The following is a 19,349-nucleotide window of genomic DNA, read 5'->3' as shown; positions in this document are numbered from 1 at the left end:
ATGCAAAGCTGAATTTTCTTCAGAGTTTTCTTTGAGTCTTCAGTGTCACATGATCCTTCAGAAATCATTCTAATATGCTGATTTTATTATTAATTATTATCAATGTTGGAAACAGTTGTGCTGCTTAATATTTTTTTGGAACCTGTGATACTTTTTTCTGCATTCTTTGATCAATAAATGTTAAAAAGAACAGCTTTTAATTAAAATAGATTTTTTATTTTGTAACAATAAACACCTCGTTCAAAGTTTGGGGTCAGTATATTCTTTCTTTCTCTCTCTTTGAAAGAAATTAATACTTTTATTTAACAAGGATGTGTTAAATTGACAAAAAGTGATAGGAAAGACTTCTATTTTGAATAAATGCTGTTCTTTTTTACTTTTGATTCCTCAAAGAAAAATGAAAAAAAAAAAGTATCACAGGTTCCAAAAATGTTAAGCAGCACAACAGTTTCCAACATTGATAATAAAGCAATAAATCAGTATATTAGAATGATTTCTGAAGGATCATGTGACACTGAAGACTGGAGTAATGACTGATGAAAATGCAGCTTTGCATCACAGAAATAAATTATATTTTAAAGTGTATGAAAATAAAAAATTGTTATTTTGATAACAATACATATTTCATAATATTACTGTTTTCTATATTTTTGATCAAATAAATAGAACTTTATGAAGTGAAACATTCGTCTTGCTATTGTCATAATGTCATAATGAAATGTTGAATAATTCATGAAATTTACCTCACTTCTCTTGACAAAATCTATGAACTTGTGTGTGTGTGTGTGTGTGTGTGTGTGTGTGTGCAGTGAGATGATGTCAATGGGCCGAGCTGATGATGATGATGATGATGAGTCTCGTCTTCATCAGTCGTGTGTTCCCGCTTTGACTCGTTCCTGGCCGCCGTCTCCTCTCTCAGCGCTATCGTCGTCTCGTCAGGTCACCGCACGTCTCTACAGCTCATTACAGCACAGTCGAGAGCAGGAGGTCAAAGGTCACGCAGCCAGGTATGCCTGATTCGTTATGAACATAATCACCTTTAATACAGTGATACTCACTGACTGTAGCATGCATTTATTCAACTTTTAAAACAAAAACAGTTTTCAGTGAATCCTGCTGCATTCGTCGTATATTCATCAACTCATCACTGTGATGTAATATTTCTACATCCTTTGGTGACTGTAAATGCCCTGCAGTGTGTTTTACCGTGGTTAAGGCGGTAAAATTACTGTAACGTCTGGACTTGAGTTTCTTCACTTATTTTCTGTCTGTCTCTCTCTGTCCCTTTCAGGCAGGTGTCGTTCGCCCTGTCCTCTCCTGATCTCACTGCTGTCAGAATGACTGCAGCCACGCCCCCTCTCCTCTCTCATAGGCTGGAGGACCTCAGCCTAGACTCCGCCTCCTCACGTGATGCGGTTGGTTCAGGAGTGGAGGGGGTGGAGTCAGATGCGGATGGAGAGATGGACCTTCATCTGCAAAACAACCTGAGCAGATCGGCACAGCTGACGGTGAGCTGATCGCAGTCTGATCTCTGTTTGATCTCAGTCTGATCTTAGTACGACGGCAGTCCAATCTCAGTCCAAACCCAGTTTTAGTTTAATCCCAGACCGATGCCAGTCTGATCTCAGTTTGATCGCAGTCCAATCCCAGTCACTCATACCAGTCTAATCCCTGTCCGATGCCCATCTGATCTCAGTCTTTTCTCTGCTTGATCTCGGTCTGATCCCATTCCGATCACACTCTGATTGCAGTCTGATCTTAGTTTGGTCCCAGTCCGATCCCAGTCTGATCTCATCTTAATCGAACTGATCATGCATCTCTCTCTGGTCTCAGTTCAATCCCAGACCCAGTCTGGTCCCCTTCTGATATCTGTCTGTTCTCTGTCTGATCTCAGTCTAATCTGTCTAATTACAGTCTGATCTCAGTCCGATCACACTCTGATGCCAGACTGATCTGATCTTAGTTCGATCCCAGTTCAATCCGAGTCAGATCTCTGTCTGATGCCTGTCTGATCTCAGTCTGTACTCTGTCTGATCCCAATCCGATCACACTCTGATTGCAGTCTGATCTCTGTTTGATCTTAGTTCGATCCCAGACCGATCCCAGTCTGATCCCTGTGTGGTGCCAGTCTGATCTCAGTTTGATTGCAGTCCGATCCCAGTTCAGTCCCAGTCTGATCTCAGTCTGATTTGTCTGATCCCAGTCTGATCACGCTCTGATTGCAGACTGATCTCTGTCTGATCTTAGTTCAATCCCAGACCGGTCCCAGTCTGATTCCTGTGTGGTGCCAGTCTGATCTCTATCTGATCTCAGTCTGATCTCAGTTTGATCCCAGTCTGATCCCAGTCTGATTCCTGTGTGGTGCCAGTCTGATCTCTATCTGATCTCAGTCTGATCTCAGTTTGATCCCAGTCTGATCCCAGTCTGATTCCTGTGTGGTGCCAGTCTGATCTCAGTTTGATCCCAGTCTGATCGCAGTCCGATCCCTTTCTGATCTCAGTTTGATCACATTCCGAGTCAGATTTCTGTGGGCATCTAATGCCAGACTATAGTCATGACTGTATCAACATCACATTATTTCAGACATTCATTTAAATCAGTCCTAATTTAATAATCATTTTCATATTACGTGTGTGTAGAGTGGCAGGAAGCACATAGAGGAAATGGAGAATGTAAGGACACACTTACAGTCCATACTGAGAAACGCACAGAGTGCTGCAGACAGACACGGTGAGACACGCAAACACACAGACACACACACACACACACACACACACACACACACACACACACACACACACACACACATACACACATACACACACACACACACTGAAATACACACACACACACACACACACACACACACACACACACAGTTTCACTGTATTTAGTGTTGATCAGATCACCTGACCTTTCACCTTTGACTCTGTAGAGTTTCTGGCCCCTGCATCGCAGCACTTTCTGGATGATTCAAACGAGAGCGACGCCACATCACACCTGCTCAGGTGAAACAGACACACAACTACAGCGGCGATACACAGCTGTCTCTCAATTCACTTCATATTCAGAGTTCACTGGTGCCACAGAAGTGCAGTTGATGCTAAAACATTAAAAGGTGTTGCTAAAGCATTGATGAAAAGTGACAGTAAAGACATTTATAATGTGATGACAAGGTTTCTATTTCAAATTAATTCTTAACTTTCTATTGATCTGTGAATCCAGAAAAATAAAATATGACCCTGGAGCGCAAAACCTTGAGTAGCACAGGTATATTTGTAGCAATAGCCAACAATACATTGTATGGGTCAAAATGATTTTTCTTTTATGCCAAAAATCATTAGGATATTAAGATCATGTTCCATGAAGATATTTTGTAAATTTCCTACTGCAAATATATTAAAACTTAATTTTTGATTACTAATGTGCATCACTAAGAACTTCATTTGGACAACTTTAAAGGTGATTTTCTCAATATTTAGATTTTTTTGGAACCCTCAGATTCAAGAATTTCAATTAGTTGTATGTCAGCCAAATATTGTCCTATCCTAACAAACCAGACATCAATGGAAAGCTTATCTATTCAGCTTTCAGATGTATAAATGTCAATAAATAAAGGCCCTTATGACTGGTTTTGTGGTCCAGGGTCACAAATGTATGACAATTTCCACAAAAATATTGTGCAGCACAACTGTTTTCAACATTGATAATAATCAGAAATTATTAGAAAATTATCAGAAAACAGCTATTTGCAATATCTTGTATTTTACACAAGATACACAAATCAAGTGTCAAGTTGATTTGATCTAACAGACTGTCAGTTTTTTCAGTAATAGTGTATGTCTGTGTGTGTCAGTGCGGGGTTGTCTGTGGGCGGAGTGGAGGAGTTGTTCCCGCGCTATTCGCGTCTTCACGCAGACACCAGCGGCACTGCGTCAGAGCTTCAGGTGTTGAGAGACAGTCTGGACCGAGAGCGAGAGCGCAGGAAGGTACAGCCATTATAAACCCCACCTCAGCAAACACCAGAATAAAAGCTCTACGGTTTAATGATTAAAAAGCAAAGAAGTTAAGACCACCATAAATATTAGTATTGGCATTTTACTGTAAAATAAAATAATTATTATTAATAAATACTATTTTTATTTTACAGTAAAATAAAATGGCTAGTGATATACAGTTATGTTAAACTGCTTTAAATTAGTTTTTCCCCACATCAATTTACACTCCATACACCATAATAATGACAAAGCACAAACCAGATTTGCACATTTGACAAATGTATTAAAAATAAAACATAAGTATTCATCCCCTTAACTCAGTCCATAGTTGAAGCACCTTTACAGCCTCAAGTGTTTTTGGGTCTGATGTGAGCATCTTTGCACATCTGCATTTGGCAATTATCTGCCATTCTTTGCCTCACCTTTTCACCTCTCCATCTCTGTCAGCTTGGACATTTTCTAGAGTCCTAGTTGTTCCAATCGTCTTCCATTATGGAGAATGCTTCTGTCAACCTTCAATGCAGCAGATTTGTTTCTGAACTCTTCTCTAGATCATCGCCTTAACGCAAGTCTGTCTCTGAGCTCTACAGGCAGTTCTCTTGGTTTTTGCTCTGATCTGCATTTTCAGCTGTTAGACCTTTTCTGAGAGGTGTGTGTCTTTCTAAATCAGACTCATTCAAATGAATTTGCCACAGTTTAACTCCACTCCAAGTGAAGGAACATCTAGAAGCAATATGAATGCTCCTGAGATACATTTCCAGTGTCCCAGAAATACTTATGCAACGGGATCTTTTCAGTTTTTTATTTCTAATAAATTTGCAAAGTTGTTACAAACCTGTTTTGTGCTTTGCCATTATGGAGTAGGGAGTGTAGATTGATGTGGAAAAAAGTAATTTAAAGCAGTTTAACAGGCTGCAACAAAACGTGAAAAAAATGCTTTTGCAAGGCACAGTATTTATTCTAAATGTAAAGTGACTGTAAATCAATGTCTAAAAGGGATGTGTGTGTGTTTGAGGTGTGTGAGCAGCAGGTGGCGTCTCTCCACAGTAAAGTTCTTCAGTTTCAGCAGCAGTTAACGCTCGCTGTGGCCGCCGATCGCAAGAAGGACATCATGATCGAACAACTCGACAAGGTACAAACACACACACGGTATAATAGACATCAATAATACCTGTGTATGACAGTGAATGAAAATATTCCATTTCGGAGACACTTTCACTCAATACTGAGAATAAAATAAAGTAGATCTGCAGCCGTGTGTATTATAGTTGATGTTTTAGATCACACATATGGAACTGTTTCTGTGAATTACACAGATTTGTAAGTCATTTTGTCCTCATTTGTAAGTCGCTCTGGATAAAAGCTTCTGCTAAATAACTAAATGTAAATGTAGATAGAGACACAGTCCATCAATCTTTCCACACAGACACATGGGTTCTTCAGTTTTGAACTGATTCACATGATATTATAAATATTAATACTTTATTTATTCATTTATTTGAATTTCACATTTCAGTTTTACTGTATTTTTGAATTAAAAAAATTAAAAAATAGTTTTCAAAGTTTGAAAATGACCCTGTAGCGACACTTAGTGTCTGGTCAGAATTAAAACTGGTTTATGAAGGTGTGAACACGGATGTTGATGTTTATGAACAGCAAGATGTTTGATGTTTTTTAAAGAAGTCTCTTCTGCTTACCAAGCCTGCATTTATTTGATCCAAAATAAAAGCAGTAATGTTGTGATTTTCTTTTACTATTTAAAATAACTGCATTCTATTTGAATATGTTTTAAAATGTAATTTATTCCTTTGATCAAAGCTGATTTTTTTAAAGAAATTCTAGAAATGAATACTTCTAATTAGCAAGGAAGCTTTACATTGATCAAAAGTGATGTTAAAGACATTTCTAATGTTACAAAAGACTTCTATTTCAGATAAATGCTGTTCCAACTTGAAAAGATTCTTCTCAGCTGTTTTCAACAACATAATAATATTCAGCAAATCAGAATATTAGAATGATTTCTAAAGGATCATGTGACACTGAAGGCTGGAGTAATGATGCTGAAAAAACAGCTTTGAAATCACAGAAATATATTAAAATTTAAAACATATTTAAATAGAAAACAGGTATTTTGAATAGTAAAAATATTTCAAAATTGTACTGTTTTTGCTGTACCTTGGATCAAATAAATGCAGGCTTGGTGAGCAGAAGAGACTTCTTTAAAAAACATTAAACAGTTTACAGTAGTGTATGAATGTTTACAGGTGAATCATGGCTCATCAAGCTTTACTCTGAAGTGTGTTTATGCTTTTTTTTTATCATTCAGTTCAGTCATTTAGTTGATCCTCTCTGGACAGTACTATTACTGGTCTTGTTTTTACTTAATTGTTTTTAAAGCAGTTGTTAATCTACATTAATTAAAGGCTTACTCCACTTCCAAAATAAAAATTTCCTCATAATTTACTCACCCCCATGTCATTCAAGATATACATGTCTCTCTTTCTTAATTTACAAAGAATTTTTTTTTGCAGGATTTTTCTCCATATAGTGGACTTCAATGGTGCTCAGTGGATTGCATGTTAAAAAATTCAGTTTCAGTGCAGCTTTAATGGACTTTAAACGATCCCAGCCAAGGAATAAGGGTCTTATCTAGCAAAATGATCGGTTATTTTCTAAAAAAAATTGCAATTTATACACTTTTTAACCTCAAATGCTGGTCTTATCTAGCTCTGTGATGCGCATGTGTACTCTGTGTATTCTGGTTCAAGACAGTTAGGGTATGTCCAAAAACTCATCTCATTTTCTCTTCCAACTTCAAATATGTCCTACATCGCTGTTTTACGTTTCTTTGTAAAGGGTGTTTGATCTTCTTTGCACGTTCACTTTGTAAACACTGGGTCGGTACTTCTGCAGTGATGGAGAACGATTTTGAAGTTGGAGAAAATGAGATTAAAAAATGTAGAAACATTAATTTTTTAAAGAAAATGACAGATCGTTTCACTAGATAAGACCCTTATTCCTCAGCTGGGATCGTTTAGAATTCTTTTAAGCTGCACTGAAATTGTATTTTTAACCTTCAATCTGTTGAGCACCATTGAAGTCCACTATATGGAGAGAAATCCTGGAATGTTTTCCTCAAAAATAATCATTTAAAGGCAGAGCAACAGGGCTAAACTGTCATGATGAATTAATACTGTGTGTGTGAGTCAGACGCTGGTGAAGGTGGTTGAGGGCTGGAAGAGACATGATCAGGAGCGAAACGAAGAGATGAAACGACAGCAGGAGGAGAAGGAGACGGCAGAGAGAACACTCAACACACACAAACAGGTACACATGAATATACAGTGGTGGGAAAAAGTGTTGGCCCACTTAATGATTTTTGATTTTTTTTGCATGTTTGTTACACTTTAATGCTTCAGATCATCAAACAAATTTAAATATTAATCAAAGATAACACAAGAAAACACAGCACGCAGTTTTTAAACCTTAAAACATAACTGTGGTTTATCACAGTTTCTCTAGCCACACTCAGGCCTGATTACTGCCACACCTGTTCGCAATCAAGAAATCACTTAAATAGGACCTGCCTGACAAAATAAAGCCATTTCTAAAGCTTTGGGACTCCAGTGAACCACAGTGAGAGCCATTATCCACAAATGGCCAAAACATGGAACAGAAGTGAACCTTCCCAGGAGTGACCGGCCGACCAAAATTACCCCAAGAGCGCAGCGGCGACTCATCCGAGAGCTCACAAAAGACCCCACAACAACATCTGAAGAACTGCAGGCCTCTCTTGCCTCAGTTAAGGTCAGTGTTCATGACTCCACCATAAGAAAGAGACTGGGAAACAATGGCCTGCATGGTTCCAAGACGAAAACCGCTGCTGAGCAAAAAGAACATAAAGGCTCGTCTCAGTTTTGCCAGAAAACATCTTGATGATCCCCAAGACTTTTGGGAAAATACTCTGTGGACTGACGAGACAAAAGTTGAACTTTTTGCAAGGTGTGTGTCCCATTACATCTGGCGTAAAAGTAACACAGCATTTCATAAAAAGAACATCATACCAACAGTAAAATCCGGTGGTGGTAGTGTGATGATGGTCTGGGGCTGTTTTGCTGCTTCTGGACCTGGAAGACTTGCTGTGATCAATGGAACCATGAATTCTGCTGTCTACCAAAAAATCCTGAAGGACAATATCCGGCCATCTGTTTGTGACCTCAAGCTGAAGCCAACTTGGGTTCTGCAGCAGGACAATGATCCAAATTGATCCTATTGAGATGCTGTGGCATGACCTTAAAAAAGGTGGTTCATGCTGGAAAACCCTCCAATGTGGCTGAATTACAACAAGATGAGTGGCCAAAATTCCTGCACAGTGCCGTAACAGACTCATTGCAAGTTTTCGCAAACGCTTGATTGCAGTTGTTGCTGCTAAGGGTGGCCCAACCAGTTATTAAGTTTAGGGGACAAACACTTTTTCACACAGAGCCATGTGGGTTTGGATTTTGTTTTCCCTTCATAATAAAAAAACTTAATTCAAAAACTGCATGTTGTGTTTACTTGTGTTATCTTTGATTAATATTTAAATGTATTTAATGATCTGAAACATTAAAGTGTGACAAACATGCAAAAAAAAATTAAAAATCAGGAAGGAGGCTAACACTTTTTCACACCACTGTATTTGTTTATTTTGCATCTAACAGGTTCTTCATGTCTTCACATGATAAAACCGTTAAATGTGTTTGTGTTTCAGGCTCTGTGTCGTGTGGAGCAGAATCTCTCTCAGGTAGAAGAAACACTAAACCAGGAGCAGAAACACAAGCAGGAGCTGCAGAAGAGCAACAAACACCTGGTAACTCTCAAACACACGCACACACACACGCACACGCACACACACACACACACACACACACGCACACACACACACACACACACACACACACACACACACACATGTTGGGTTTACATGTTTTATGGGGACATTCCATAGGCGTAATGGTTTTAATACTGTACAAACCGTATTTTCTATCGCCCTAACCCTACCCTACACCTAAACCTAGCCCTCACAGGAGATTGTGCACACTTTTACTTCCTCAAAAAAACTCATTGTGCATGATTTATAAGCCTGTTTCCTCATGGGGACCTGAGAAATGTCCCCACAAGGTCAAAATCTACTGGTATTCCTATCCTTGTGGGGACATTTGGTCCCTATAACGTGATGAATACCAGGTACACACACACACACACACACACACACGCACACACACATACATATACACAGAGTGTTCATTATTGATGATGCTGGTGTTGGTGTTCAGGAGCAGGAGGTGCGTGAGCTGCGCATGCGGATGGAGGAGCTCCAGCAGGAGGAGCAGAAGCTGCGCAGAGACGCAGACAGACTCCGAGAGCAGCTGCACAAACTGCAGAGCGAGTCACATGAGGCACGGACACACGCACAGGAGCTCCAGCAGCAGCTCACACACGCCACGCAGCAGCTGCACACACACACGGTGAGATCCACGGGACATGCATCATCGCTCACGTGACCCTCAGAGCCCCCGCACCTGACCGTACGTGTGCTGGTGTTACAGGATCAGGTGAAACAGGAAGTGGCTGCGCGTGAAGAGGCCGAGAGCAGGACACGGCAGATACAGGAGGAGCTGGAGCAGATCAGGAGAGAGAGAGATACGCTGAGAGTCGACCGAGCGCTGGAACAGGTCACACACACACAACCACTGCACAGTTACACTTACCAACACAGCTATCATTATAGTTTGATTGTTATAGGTACTGTTATATTTATAGTTATAGTTACTTTTACAGTTATTGTTATTGTTACGCTTATAGTTACCATTATGGTTGTTGTTATAGTTACAGTCACACTGTTATATTTATAGTTACAGTTACTGTTAGATTTATCGTAATTACTGTATATTTACATTTATAATAATGATTATAGTTTCTGTTACGTTTATTGTTACAATAGCTTCAGTTACATTAGGGGTATAGTTGTTGTTCCAGTAGCAGTTATTGTTATATTTACATTTGTAGTTTCCTTTATAGTTATCGTTATAGTTGCAGTTACTGTTACAATTATAAGTGCTGTTATTTAGTAAGTTACAGTTATTTTTACATTTATCATTAGTTACAATTATTGTTAGAGTTGCGGTTATAATTAGGTATAGTTGTGTTACAGTTAGCATTATAGTTATAGTTACCAATACAGTTATTGTTACTGTTACAATTATAGTTACAGCTATCATTAGTTACAGTTAGTTATGTTACAGTTATCGTTAGAATTATAGGTAAATTACAGTTATTTTTACATTTATCATTAGTTACAATTACAGTTATTGTTACAAATATAATTATAGTTACTCATAGTTACCGTTACAGTTGTCTTAGTTACTGTTATAATTATAGTTACACTTAGTTATTGTTACAATTATTGTTATAGTTGCAGTTATAGTTACAGTTATAATTTTGTTATAGTTACTGTTACAGTTATCATTGTAGATATAGTTACTATTACAGTTATTATCATAGTTACTGTTACAATTATAGTCACAGTTATCATTATAGTTACAGTTAGTAATGTTACAGTTACTGTAACAATTATAGTTACACTTACAGTTATTGTTACAATTATTGTTCTAGTTAGTTATAGTTTTGTTATAATTACTGTTGCTGTTAGTTAACATTATAGTTTTAGTCATAGTTACCTTTAGTTATTGTCATGGTTACTGTTACAATTATTAGTATAGTTACAGTTATTGTTGTAGTTGCAGTTATAGTTACAGTTATAATTTTGTTATAGTTACTGTTACAGTTATCATTATAGTTACCATTACAGTTATTTATAGTTACTGTTACAATTAAAGTTACTGTTACTGTTAAATTATAGTTGTAGTTGCAGTTATAGTTTGGTTAGTTACTGTTACAGTTTTCATTATAGTTACTGTTATAGTTATCATTGCTGTATATAGTTACAGCTGTAGCTACCGTTTTAGTTATTGTTACATTTACCATTAGAGTTATTGTTGCAGTTACTGATATAGTTAGTGTTATAGTTATTATTGTGGTTATAGTTATTATAATTATCACTGTAGTTGTTGGTGTGAATGGGCCTTTATGCTGGTGTGTTTGTTACAGACGCGGTTCGAGGCGCAGAAGTCTCAGATGGAGGCGGAGTTTCGTCTGTCGTTGGAGCGTCAGATCAATGAGAGACTGACAGCCATACAGGAGGAGAACACCACACACAACACACAACTACGACAACAACACAGGTACACACACACTTCACTGACTTCATCATGAGCACATGCTACTGTACACAGTTCACACACACCGAACAATGCTTTATTACTAGAGTCAGCATGCTGTTTCTGTGAGGCTTATGGAGTAGACAACATCATCAGATCAGTGTGAACACTAATGATAGGTGTGTGTGTGTGTGTGTGTGTGTGTGTGTGTGTGTGTGTGTGTGTGTTGCAGGAAGCAGTTGCTGGATCTGAGTGCGCGGCATGAGCGAGAGCTGGCGGCTCAGCTGGATCAGTTCAGAACACAGTTACAGGAGAAAGATGACAAACTGCAGCACCTCACACAGACCTACCAACACAAGTATGGCCTGAGTGTGTGTGTGCAAAAAAAGCTCTTTAGGTGTTCAGCCGAATAAGCAAAAAGGCTGAATAAATGATAGCGAACAATGAGGTGATGTGATCAAACAGAGGCGTGCACTAATGATCAAACATGTGGTCAGTGTGGAAGCATTTAAAACTGTCTGAGAAAGACACAAAAATCATTCCAAGCAGTCAATCAACAGAAATGTTAGTATTTTCATTGTACTGCTGTTCTGTAGAATAAAATAAAAAAGTAAGACAAAAATAATTCCAACAGCTCTATTAATACATTTATTATAATATTCTTCTTTGTTCAGCAAGGCTGCATTTATTTGTCCATTAAAAACACTTAAAATGGCTCTTAAAAATGGCCAAAGAATATTATTTCACTAACTGATTAATTTGAAGTTAAATTGTGGTTTGTTGGTAGTCTATAATGTCTACTAGAATGTTAAAGATGTTCAGTGTTGAGTAAATATTTTAAAAATTTGTTTTTAAAAAACAAGACAAAACTGTAAAAAGCACATTTTGGCTATTTAATTTATGCAATGGTGAAAAAAAAATAGCAAAATACATGGGGGAAAAACACGAAAACCATATTCGGTAATTGGCCTTCAGCCCAGTGTGTAATTTTGTTCGGCTTTGGCCATGAATTTTCATTTCGATGCAGTATTATCTCTTACGTGTGTGTGTGATCGGCTGTTATGATAATGTGTATTATCTCTTATGTGTGTATGTGTAGACTGTCAGAGATGCAGGAGGAGCTGGTTTCAATGGCTGCGTCTAAAAGGAAGCTGGAGACACACAGAGAGGAGCTTGTGTCTCGCCTGCAGGGAATGATGCGCTCCCATTGGGCGGAAGCTTTGCGGCTGTTGACCAATCAGGAGCAGGTACAGCAGTCATTGGATAATAATCCTCATATGTGACCCTGGATCATTAAACCAGTCATAAGGGGCAATTTAATTTTAAAATTGAGCCATATACATCATCTGAAAGCTATTTGGTCAAGATACAACTATTTGAAAATCTGCAATCTGAGGGTAAAAACAAATATATATTGAGAAAATCGCCTTTAAAGTTGTCCAAAAGAAGTTCTAAGCAATGCATATTACTAATCAAAAAATAAGTTTTGATATATTTACAGTAGAAACATTACAAAATATCTTCATGGAACATGATCTTAATATCCTAATGATTTTTGACAATTTTGACCCATACAATGTATTGTTGGCTATTGCTACAAATATACCTGTGCTACTTAAGACTGGTTTTGTGCTCCAGGGTCACAAATGTTATTCAGTCATTATAGTGCATATAATACACTGATGTGCGATGTGTGTGTGTGTAGATGGAGAGTCTTTTATCACCCGTCCCTCAGTGGGAAGTGTCCAAACCGTCCTCTTCTCCTCCCAAGAGTGTCACACCTGCGTCAGGTGATCAGTCTCTCTCTCATATGACCACATGTAGACAGTCAATCTGTTTTTGGAGCTTTATTTCATTCTGTCCTGTCAGTGGCCTTGATTGGTCTTGTCAGCATTTAATGATTTCATTTAATTATTACTAGTATTAGAGCCATAAATAACAATATTATAACTGTGACTATTAAGAGTGATATTTGTGTATCAGTTTGTGCATTTTGAACATTTGTACTGTATCCATGACTACTAATATGCTTTAATAGCCATTAATATATAATTAGTGGAAAGTGTTTGGCACTAATAATGGTTAGATGTTTGTTTTTGCAACCTGACAAACAAGACCCTGTTTGATCCAGCAGCTCCACAGGCTGTGGTTTTGCATCTGTCCAGAGAGAAGGAGCGAGGGAAGAGATCAGAGGAGCGAGAGTCGAGAGCACAGAGAGAAATGAGCTCACATTCGGAGTTTGGACTGTTGAACTGTAGCACTTCATTCTGTCCACTGGAGCCAGTCCTGGAGCACACGGATATGACAGGTACACAAACACATGCACACTGTTACCTTATATGGGCTTTTTTTTTTTTTTTTAATGTATGCATTATCTTTTGTCAAATTCCTACACTTAATAAGTACATTCAGTTAGAATAAGACACTATAGTGCTGTTACCAATTAAATATAGTTTATAATTTTTTTTTTTTTATATTAACTTAACTCGAGAATAAAGTGTAAATACTATGAGAATAAAGACAAAATACTACGAGAATAAAGTAGAAATGTTTTGAGAATAAAGTCGTAATGTTTCGAGAATAAAGTCGTAATGTTTCGAGAATAAAGTCGTAATGTTTCGAGAATAAAGTCGTAATGTTTCGAGAATAAAGTCGTAATGTTTCGAGAATAAAGTCGTAATGTTTCGAAAATAAAGTCGTAATGTTTCGAGAATAAAGTCGTAATGTTTCGAGAATAAAGTCGTAATGTTTTGAGAATAAAGTCGTAATGTTTCGAGAATAAAGTCGTAATGTTTTGAGAATAAAGTAGAAATGTTTCGAGAATAAAGTCGTAATGTTTCGAGAATAAAGTCGTAATGTTTCGAGAATAAAGTCGTAATGTTTCGAGAATAAAGTCGTAATGTTTCGAGAATAAAGTCCAAATGATTCGAGAATAAAGTCGTAATGTTTAGAGAATAAAGTCGTAATGTTTCGAGAATAAAGTCGTAATGTTTCGAGAATAAAGTCGTAATGTTTCGAGAATAAAGTCGTAATGTTTCGAGAATAAAGTCGTAATGTTTCGAGAATAAAGTCCAAATGATTCGAGAATAAAGTCGTAATGTTTAGAGAATAAAGTCGTAATGTTTCGAGAATAAAGTCGTAATGTTTCGAGAATAAAGTCGTAATGTTTCGAGAATAAAGTCGTAATGTTTCGAGAATAAAGTCGTAATGTTTCGAGAATAAAGTCCAAATGATTCGAGAATAAAGTCGTAATGTTTCGAGAATAAAGTCGTAATGTTTCGTGAATAAAGTCGTAATGTTTCGTGAATAAAGTCCAAATGATTCGAGAATAAAGTCGTAATGTTTAGAGAATAAAGTCGTAATGTTTCGAGAATAAAGTCGTAATGTTTCGAGAATAAAGTCGTAATGTTTCGAGAATAAAGTCCAAATGATTCGAGAATAAAGTCGTAATGTTTCGAGAATAAAGTCGTAATGTTTCGTGAATAAAGTCGTAATGTTTCGTGAATAAAGTCCAAATGATTCGAGAATAAAGTCCAAATGTTTCGAGAATAAAGTCGTAATGTTTCGAGAATAAAGTCGTAATGTTTCGAGAATAAAGTCGTAATGTTTCGAGAATAAAGTCGTAATGTTTCGAGAATAAAGTCGTAATGTTTCGAGAATAAAGTCGTAATGTTTCGAGAATAAAGTCGTAATGTTTCGAGAATAAAGTCGTAATGTTTCGAGAATAAAGTCGTAATGTTTCGAGAATAAAGTCGTAATGTTTCGAGAATAAACTCGTAATGTTTCGAGAATAAAGTCGTAATGTTTCGAGAATAAAGTCCAAATGTTTCGAGAATAAAGTCGTAATGTTTCGAGAATAAAGTCGTAATGTTTCGAGAATAAAGTCGTAATGTTTCGAGAATAAAGTCCAAATGTTTCGAGAATAAAGTCGTAATGTTTCGAGAATAAAGTCGTAATGTTTCGAGAATAAAGTCGTAATGTTTCGAGAATAAAGTCGTAATGTTTCGAGAATAAAGTCGTAATGTTTCGAGAATAAAGTCGTAATGTTTCGAGAATAAAGTCGTAATGTTTCGAGAATAAAGTCCAAATGTTTCGAGAATAAACTCGTAATGTTTCGAGAATAAAGTCCAAATGTTTCGAGAATAAAGTCGTAATGTTTCGAGAATAAAGTCGTAATGTTTCGAGAATAAAGTCCAAATGTTTCGAGAATAAAGTCGTAATGTTTCGAGAATAAAGTCGTAATGTTTCGAGAATAAAGTCGTAATGTTTCGAGAATAAAGTCGTAATGTTTCGAGAATAAAGTCCAAATGTTTCGAGAATAAACTCGTAATGTTTCGAGAATAAAGTCCAAATGTTTCGAGAATAAAGTCGTAATGTTTCGAGAATAAAGTCGTAATGTTTCGAGAATAAAGTCGTAATGTTTCGAGAATAAAGTCGTAATGTTTCGAGAATAAACTCGTAATGTTTCGAGAATAAAGTCCAAATGTTTCGAGAATAAAGTCGTAATGTTTCGAGAATAAAGTCCAAATGTTTCGAGAATAAAGTCGTAATGTTTCGAGAATAAATTCGTAATGTTTCGAGAATAAAGTCGTAATGTTTCGAGAATAAAGTCCAAATGTTTCGAGAATAAAGTCGTAATGTTTCGAGAATAAAGTCCAAATGTTTCGAGAATAAAGTCCAAATGTTTCGAGAATAAAGTCGTAATGTTTCGAGAATAAAGTCCAAATGTTTCGAGAATAAAGTCGTAATGTTTCGAGAATAAAGTCGTAATGTTTCGAGAATAAAGTCCAAATGTTTCGAGAATAAAGTCGTAATGTTTCGAGAATAAAGTCGTAATGTTTCGAGAATAAACTCGTAATGTTTCGAGAATAAAGTCCAAATGTTTCGAGAATAAAGTCCAAATGTTTCGAGAATAAAGTCGTAATGTTTCGAGAATAAAGTCCAAATGTTTCGAGAATAAAGTCGTAATGTTTCGAGAATAAAGTCGTAATGTTTCGAGAATAAACTCGTAATGTTTCGAGAATAAAGTCGTAATGTTTCGAGAATAAAGTCGTAATGTTTCGAGAATAAAGTCCAAATGTTTCGAGAATAAAGTCGTAATGTTTCGAGAATAAAGTCCAAATGTTTCGAGAATAAAGTCGTAATGTTTCGAGAATAAAGTCCAAATGTTTCGAGAATAAAGTCGTAATGTTTCGAGAATAAAGTCCAAATGTTTCGAGAATAAAGTCGTAATGTTTCGAGAATAAAGTCGTAATGTTTCGAGAATAAAGTCGTAATGTTTCGAGAATAAAGTCCAAATGTTTCGAGAATAAAGTCGTAATGTTTCGAGAATAAAGTCCAAATGTTTCGAGAATAAAGTCCAAATGTTTCGAGAATAAAGTCGTAATGTTTCGAGAATAAAGTCCAAATGTTTCGAGAATAAAGTCGTAATGTTTCGAGAATAAAGTCGTAATGTTTCGAGAATAAAGTCCAAATGTTTCGAGAATAAAGTCGTAATGTTTCGAGAATAAAGTCGTAATGTTTCGAGAATAAACTCGTAATGTTTCGAGAATAAAGTCCAAATGTTTCGAGAATAAAGTCCAAATGTTTCGAGAATAAAGTCGTAATGTTTCGAGAATAAAGTCCAAATGTTTCGAGAATAAAGTCGTAATGTTTCGAGAATAAAGTCGTAATGTTTCGAGAATAAACTCGTAATGTTTCGAGAATAAAGTCGTAATGTTTCGAGAATAAAGTCGTAATGTTTCGAGAATAAAGTCCAAATGTTTCGAGAATAAAGTCCAAATGTTTCGAGAATAAAGTCGTAATGTTTCGAGAATAAAGTCGTAATGTTTCGAGAATAAACTCGTAATGTTTCGAGAATAAAGTCGTAATGTTTCGAGAATAAAGTCCAAATGATTCGAGAATAAAGTCGTAATGTTTCGAGAATAAAGTCCAAATGTTTCGAGAATAAAGTCCAAATGTTTCGAGAATAAAGTCGTAATGTTTCGAGAATAAAGTCGTAATGTTTCGAGAATAAAGTCGTAATGTTTCGAGAATAAACTCGTAATGTTTCGAGAATAAAGTCGTAATGTTTCGAGAATAAAGTCCAAATGTTTCGAGAGTTTAAATCGTAGAAATTAAAGTTAATATGATATTATTATTATAATAATATTTTGAGATTATAGCCACCACCATTGCAAAAACGTCCATTTGCATGTGCAATAGGCTAGAAAATACTCTCAAAATATACAAATTTTAAATTCTTGTAATTTTGACTTTATTCTCAAAACATTTAAATTTTATTCTCGCAATTTTTTGACTTTATTCTCATAATATTTCAACTTTATTCTCGTAGTATTTCGACTTTATTCTTGAAATATTACAACTTTAATCTCGTAATCTTCTATTGTAATTTGCAAGTCTGCCGATTACTTAAGTAACATGTTATAAATAAAATGTATAGACATATTATGTAATATATTAAAATAATTAAATAATGTTTTTAAAAAGGGCATTTTTTGTAACCATGTCTTGAATTTTGCAGGCATTTGTATTAATTTTGGTATTTAATATCCCACGCTTGTCAACTCTGCACTGTGTTTGTGTTGCAGCACTCAGTGACAGCAGTGGATTGTGGGTCAGGCCTGCGTTTTCAGAGAACGAAACGTTGAAAGAGAGGAACGAGGAGATGAGAGAAGCTCAAATGAAGCAGATTGTGAATCTGAATCACAGTCAGTATGAATCCAACCAGATCAGAGTGAAGCAGAAGCACAGCCACGCCCCCACAGACACACGGACCAATCACAGCTCAAGCGCAGATAGTGGGGTGAGCAGAGGCGTGGCTTCTGGACTGTGGTACGGTAGTGATTCAGAGAAAGTCCCGCCCATCAGAGATGAAGCTCCGCCCAGCATGATGAGAGTTTCCTCTTTTAATGATGACAGACAGAGTGAGCTGCAGTATTACGTGTCAAAGGTACAACACACAGACACATGTGACTCAACACACACTCTCTTGCACACTCACACTCCTTCCTGTCTGTCACATCAGCTGCTGGAGCGTTCTCCTGGCGACCCTGTGGACGAGCCAATCAGAGAGCACAAACATGACACTGAGCGTCACATGAGCGACCCCAGATCAAACCCGGAGCACAAAGCAGATCAACGTGACAAACAAGAGGTACTTCACTTCACTTCCGTGTTCATTTCATTGACAAATAATTTTCGTCAACATTTTTTCACAGACGAAAATGAGACGATAACGAAACAAAAACTCGTTTTGAAAGACAAAAACTATGACAAAAATCTAGATTCATCTCAAATGATTTATACAAATAAATGTCTGCTTGAAAGAATGAAGAATGTGGTGAACAAGTTGTTATAAAGAATGCATAATTAGCCTATATGTTCTTGTTTCTTTATGAGAAGTGGTTTCATTTCATTTTAATATAAAGGCATGTTGCATATCACAGCAGTCATGATAAAACCTTAATATGAAACCTACATAATGAGTTTGGTCATTTTAGAGAAATGTTTAATAAATGCATTACACTGTAACTAAACCCATTAAAGACAAATCTACTGTAGAGTTACTAGACTAAAATCTTATGATATTTATTCGACTACAACTAGACTAAAACTAAAAACAATTCAGATGACTAAAATATGACTAAAACTAAATGGCATTTTAGTCAAAAGACTATGATTTAAAACTAAATCAGAATTTGCTGTCAAAATGAACACTGGTCACATGACGGTTAGAGCTCAGCTGATTGGCTCAGGGCACTGTGTGTTTCAGGTGTGTGTTTGGTGTGTTTCAGGCGTGTGTGTCTCAGCGTGCTCCGTCTCGAAGCGGCGTCCAGAGCAGAAGATCAGTGAGCCGCAGAGGAGGATCTCAGAGAGTCTGGAGATGAAATGCCTTCTTTTTACTAATTTATTTATGTGCTCTATTATGTTTTAAATAAAATCTCATTCATTTTAAAGGACTCTGTGTTGTTCTTCCAGGTTTTGAGTGTGTGTTTGTGTTTAGCTACAGTTTGACACTGCTGAGAGTCTGAATGACTGTCTTGTGTGAGTCTGTGCATTATTCCTCAGTTGTCCTTCATCTGTGAGTGAC

General features: G+C 36.6%; 1 protein-coding gene across 1 annotated transcript in view; it reads left to right on the top strand.

The window, feature by feature from the left end:
• The window catches only part of cntrob (centrobin, centrosomal BRCA2 interacting protein), a 20,037-nt gene extending 832 nt beyond the window's left edge, over window positions 1–19,205 (top strand). The window contains exons 2-19 of the mRNA XM_073823670.1: window positions 810–1,007; window positions 1,292–1,508; window positions 2,640–2,730; window positions 2,936–3,008; window positions 3,857–3,989; window positions 5,014–5,130; window positions 7,209–7,325; window positions 8,749–8,847; window positions 9,314–9,505; window positions 9,587–9,712; window positions 11,148–11,281; window positions 11,490–11,615; window positions 12,357–12,504; window positions 12,963–13,047; window positions 13,392–13,565; window positions 17,848–18,209; window positions 18,285–18,413; window positions 19,054–19,205. Of these exons, the coding sequence (XP_073679771.1) occupies window positions 814–1,007; window positions 1,292–1,508; window positions 2,640–2,730; window positions 2,936–3,008; window positions 3,857–3,989; window positions 5,014–5,130; window positions 7,209–7,325; window positions 8,749–8,847; window positions 9,314–9,505; window positions 9,587–9,712; window positions 11,148–11,281; window positions 11,490–11,615; window positions 12,357–12,504; window positions 12,963–13,047; window positions 13,392–13,565; window positions 17,848–18,209; window positions 18,285–18,413; window positions 19,054–19,146 (2,610 nt within the window). The 5' untranslated portion in view covers window positions 810–813 and the 3' untranslated portion in view covers window positions 19,147–19,205. The remainder of the gene's footprint in view (window positions 1–809; window positions 1,008–1,291; window positions 1,509–2,639; window positions 2,731–2,935; window positions 3,009–3,856; window positions 3,990–5,013; window positions 5,131–7,208; window positions 7,326–8,748; window positions 8,848–9,313; window positions 9,506–9,586; window positions 9,713–11,147; window positions 11,282–11,489; window positions 11,616–12,356; window positions 12,505–12,962; window positions 13,048–13,391; window positions 13,566–17,847; window positions 18,210–18,284; window positions 18,414–19,053) is intronic.
• The last annotated feature ends 144 nt before the right edge of the window (window positions 19,206–19,349 follow it).

This window comes from Garra rufa, chromosome 18 (assembly GCF_049309525.1).
Source record: "Garra rufa chromosome 18, GarRuf1.0, whole genome shotgun sequence".
NCBI classification, from domain to species: domain Eukaryota; kingdom Metazoa; phylum Chordata; class Actinopteri; order Cypriniformes; family Cyprinidae; genus Garra; species Garra rufa.
This window is presented reverse-complemented; position numbering and strand designations above follow the sequence as displayed.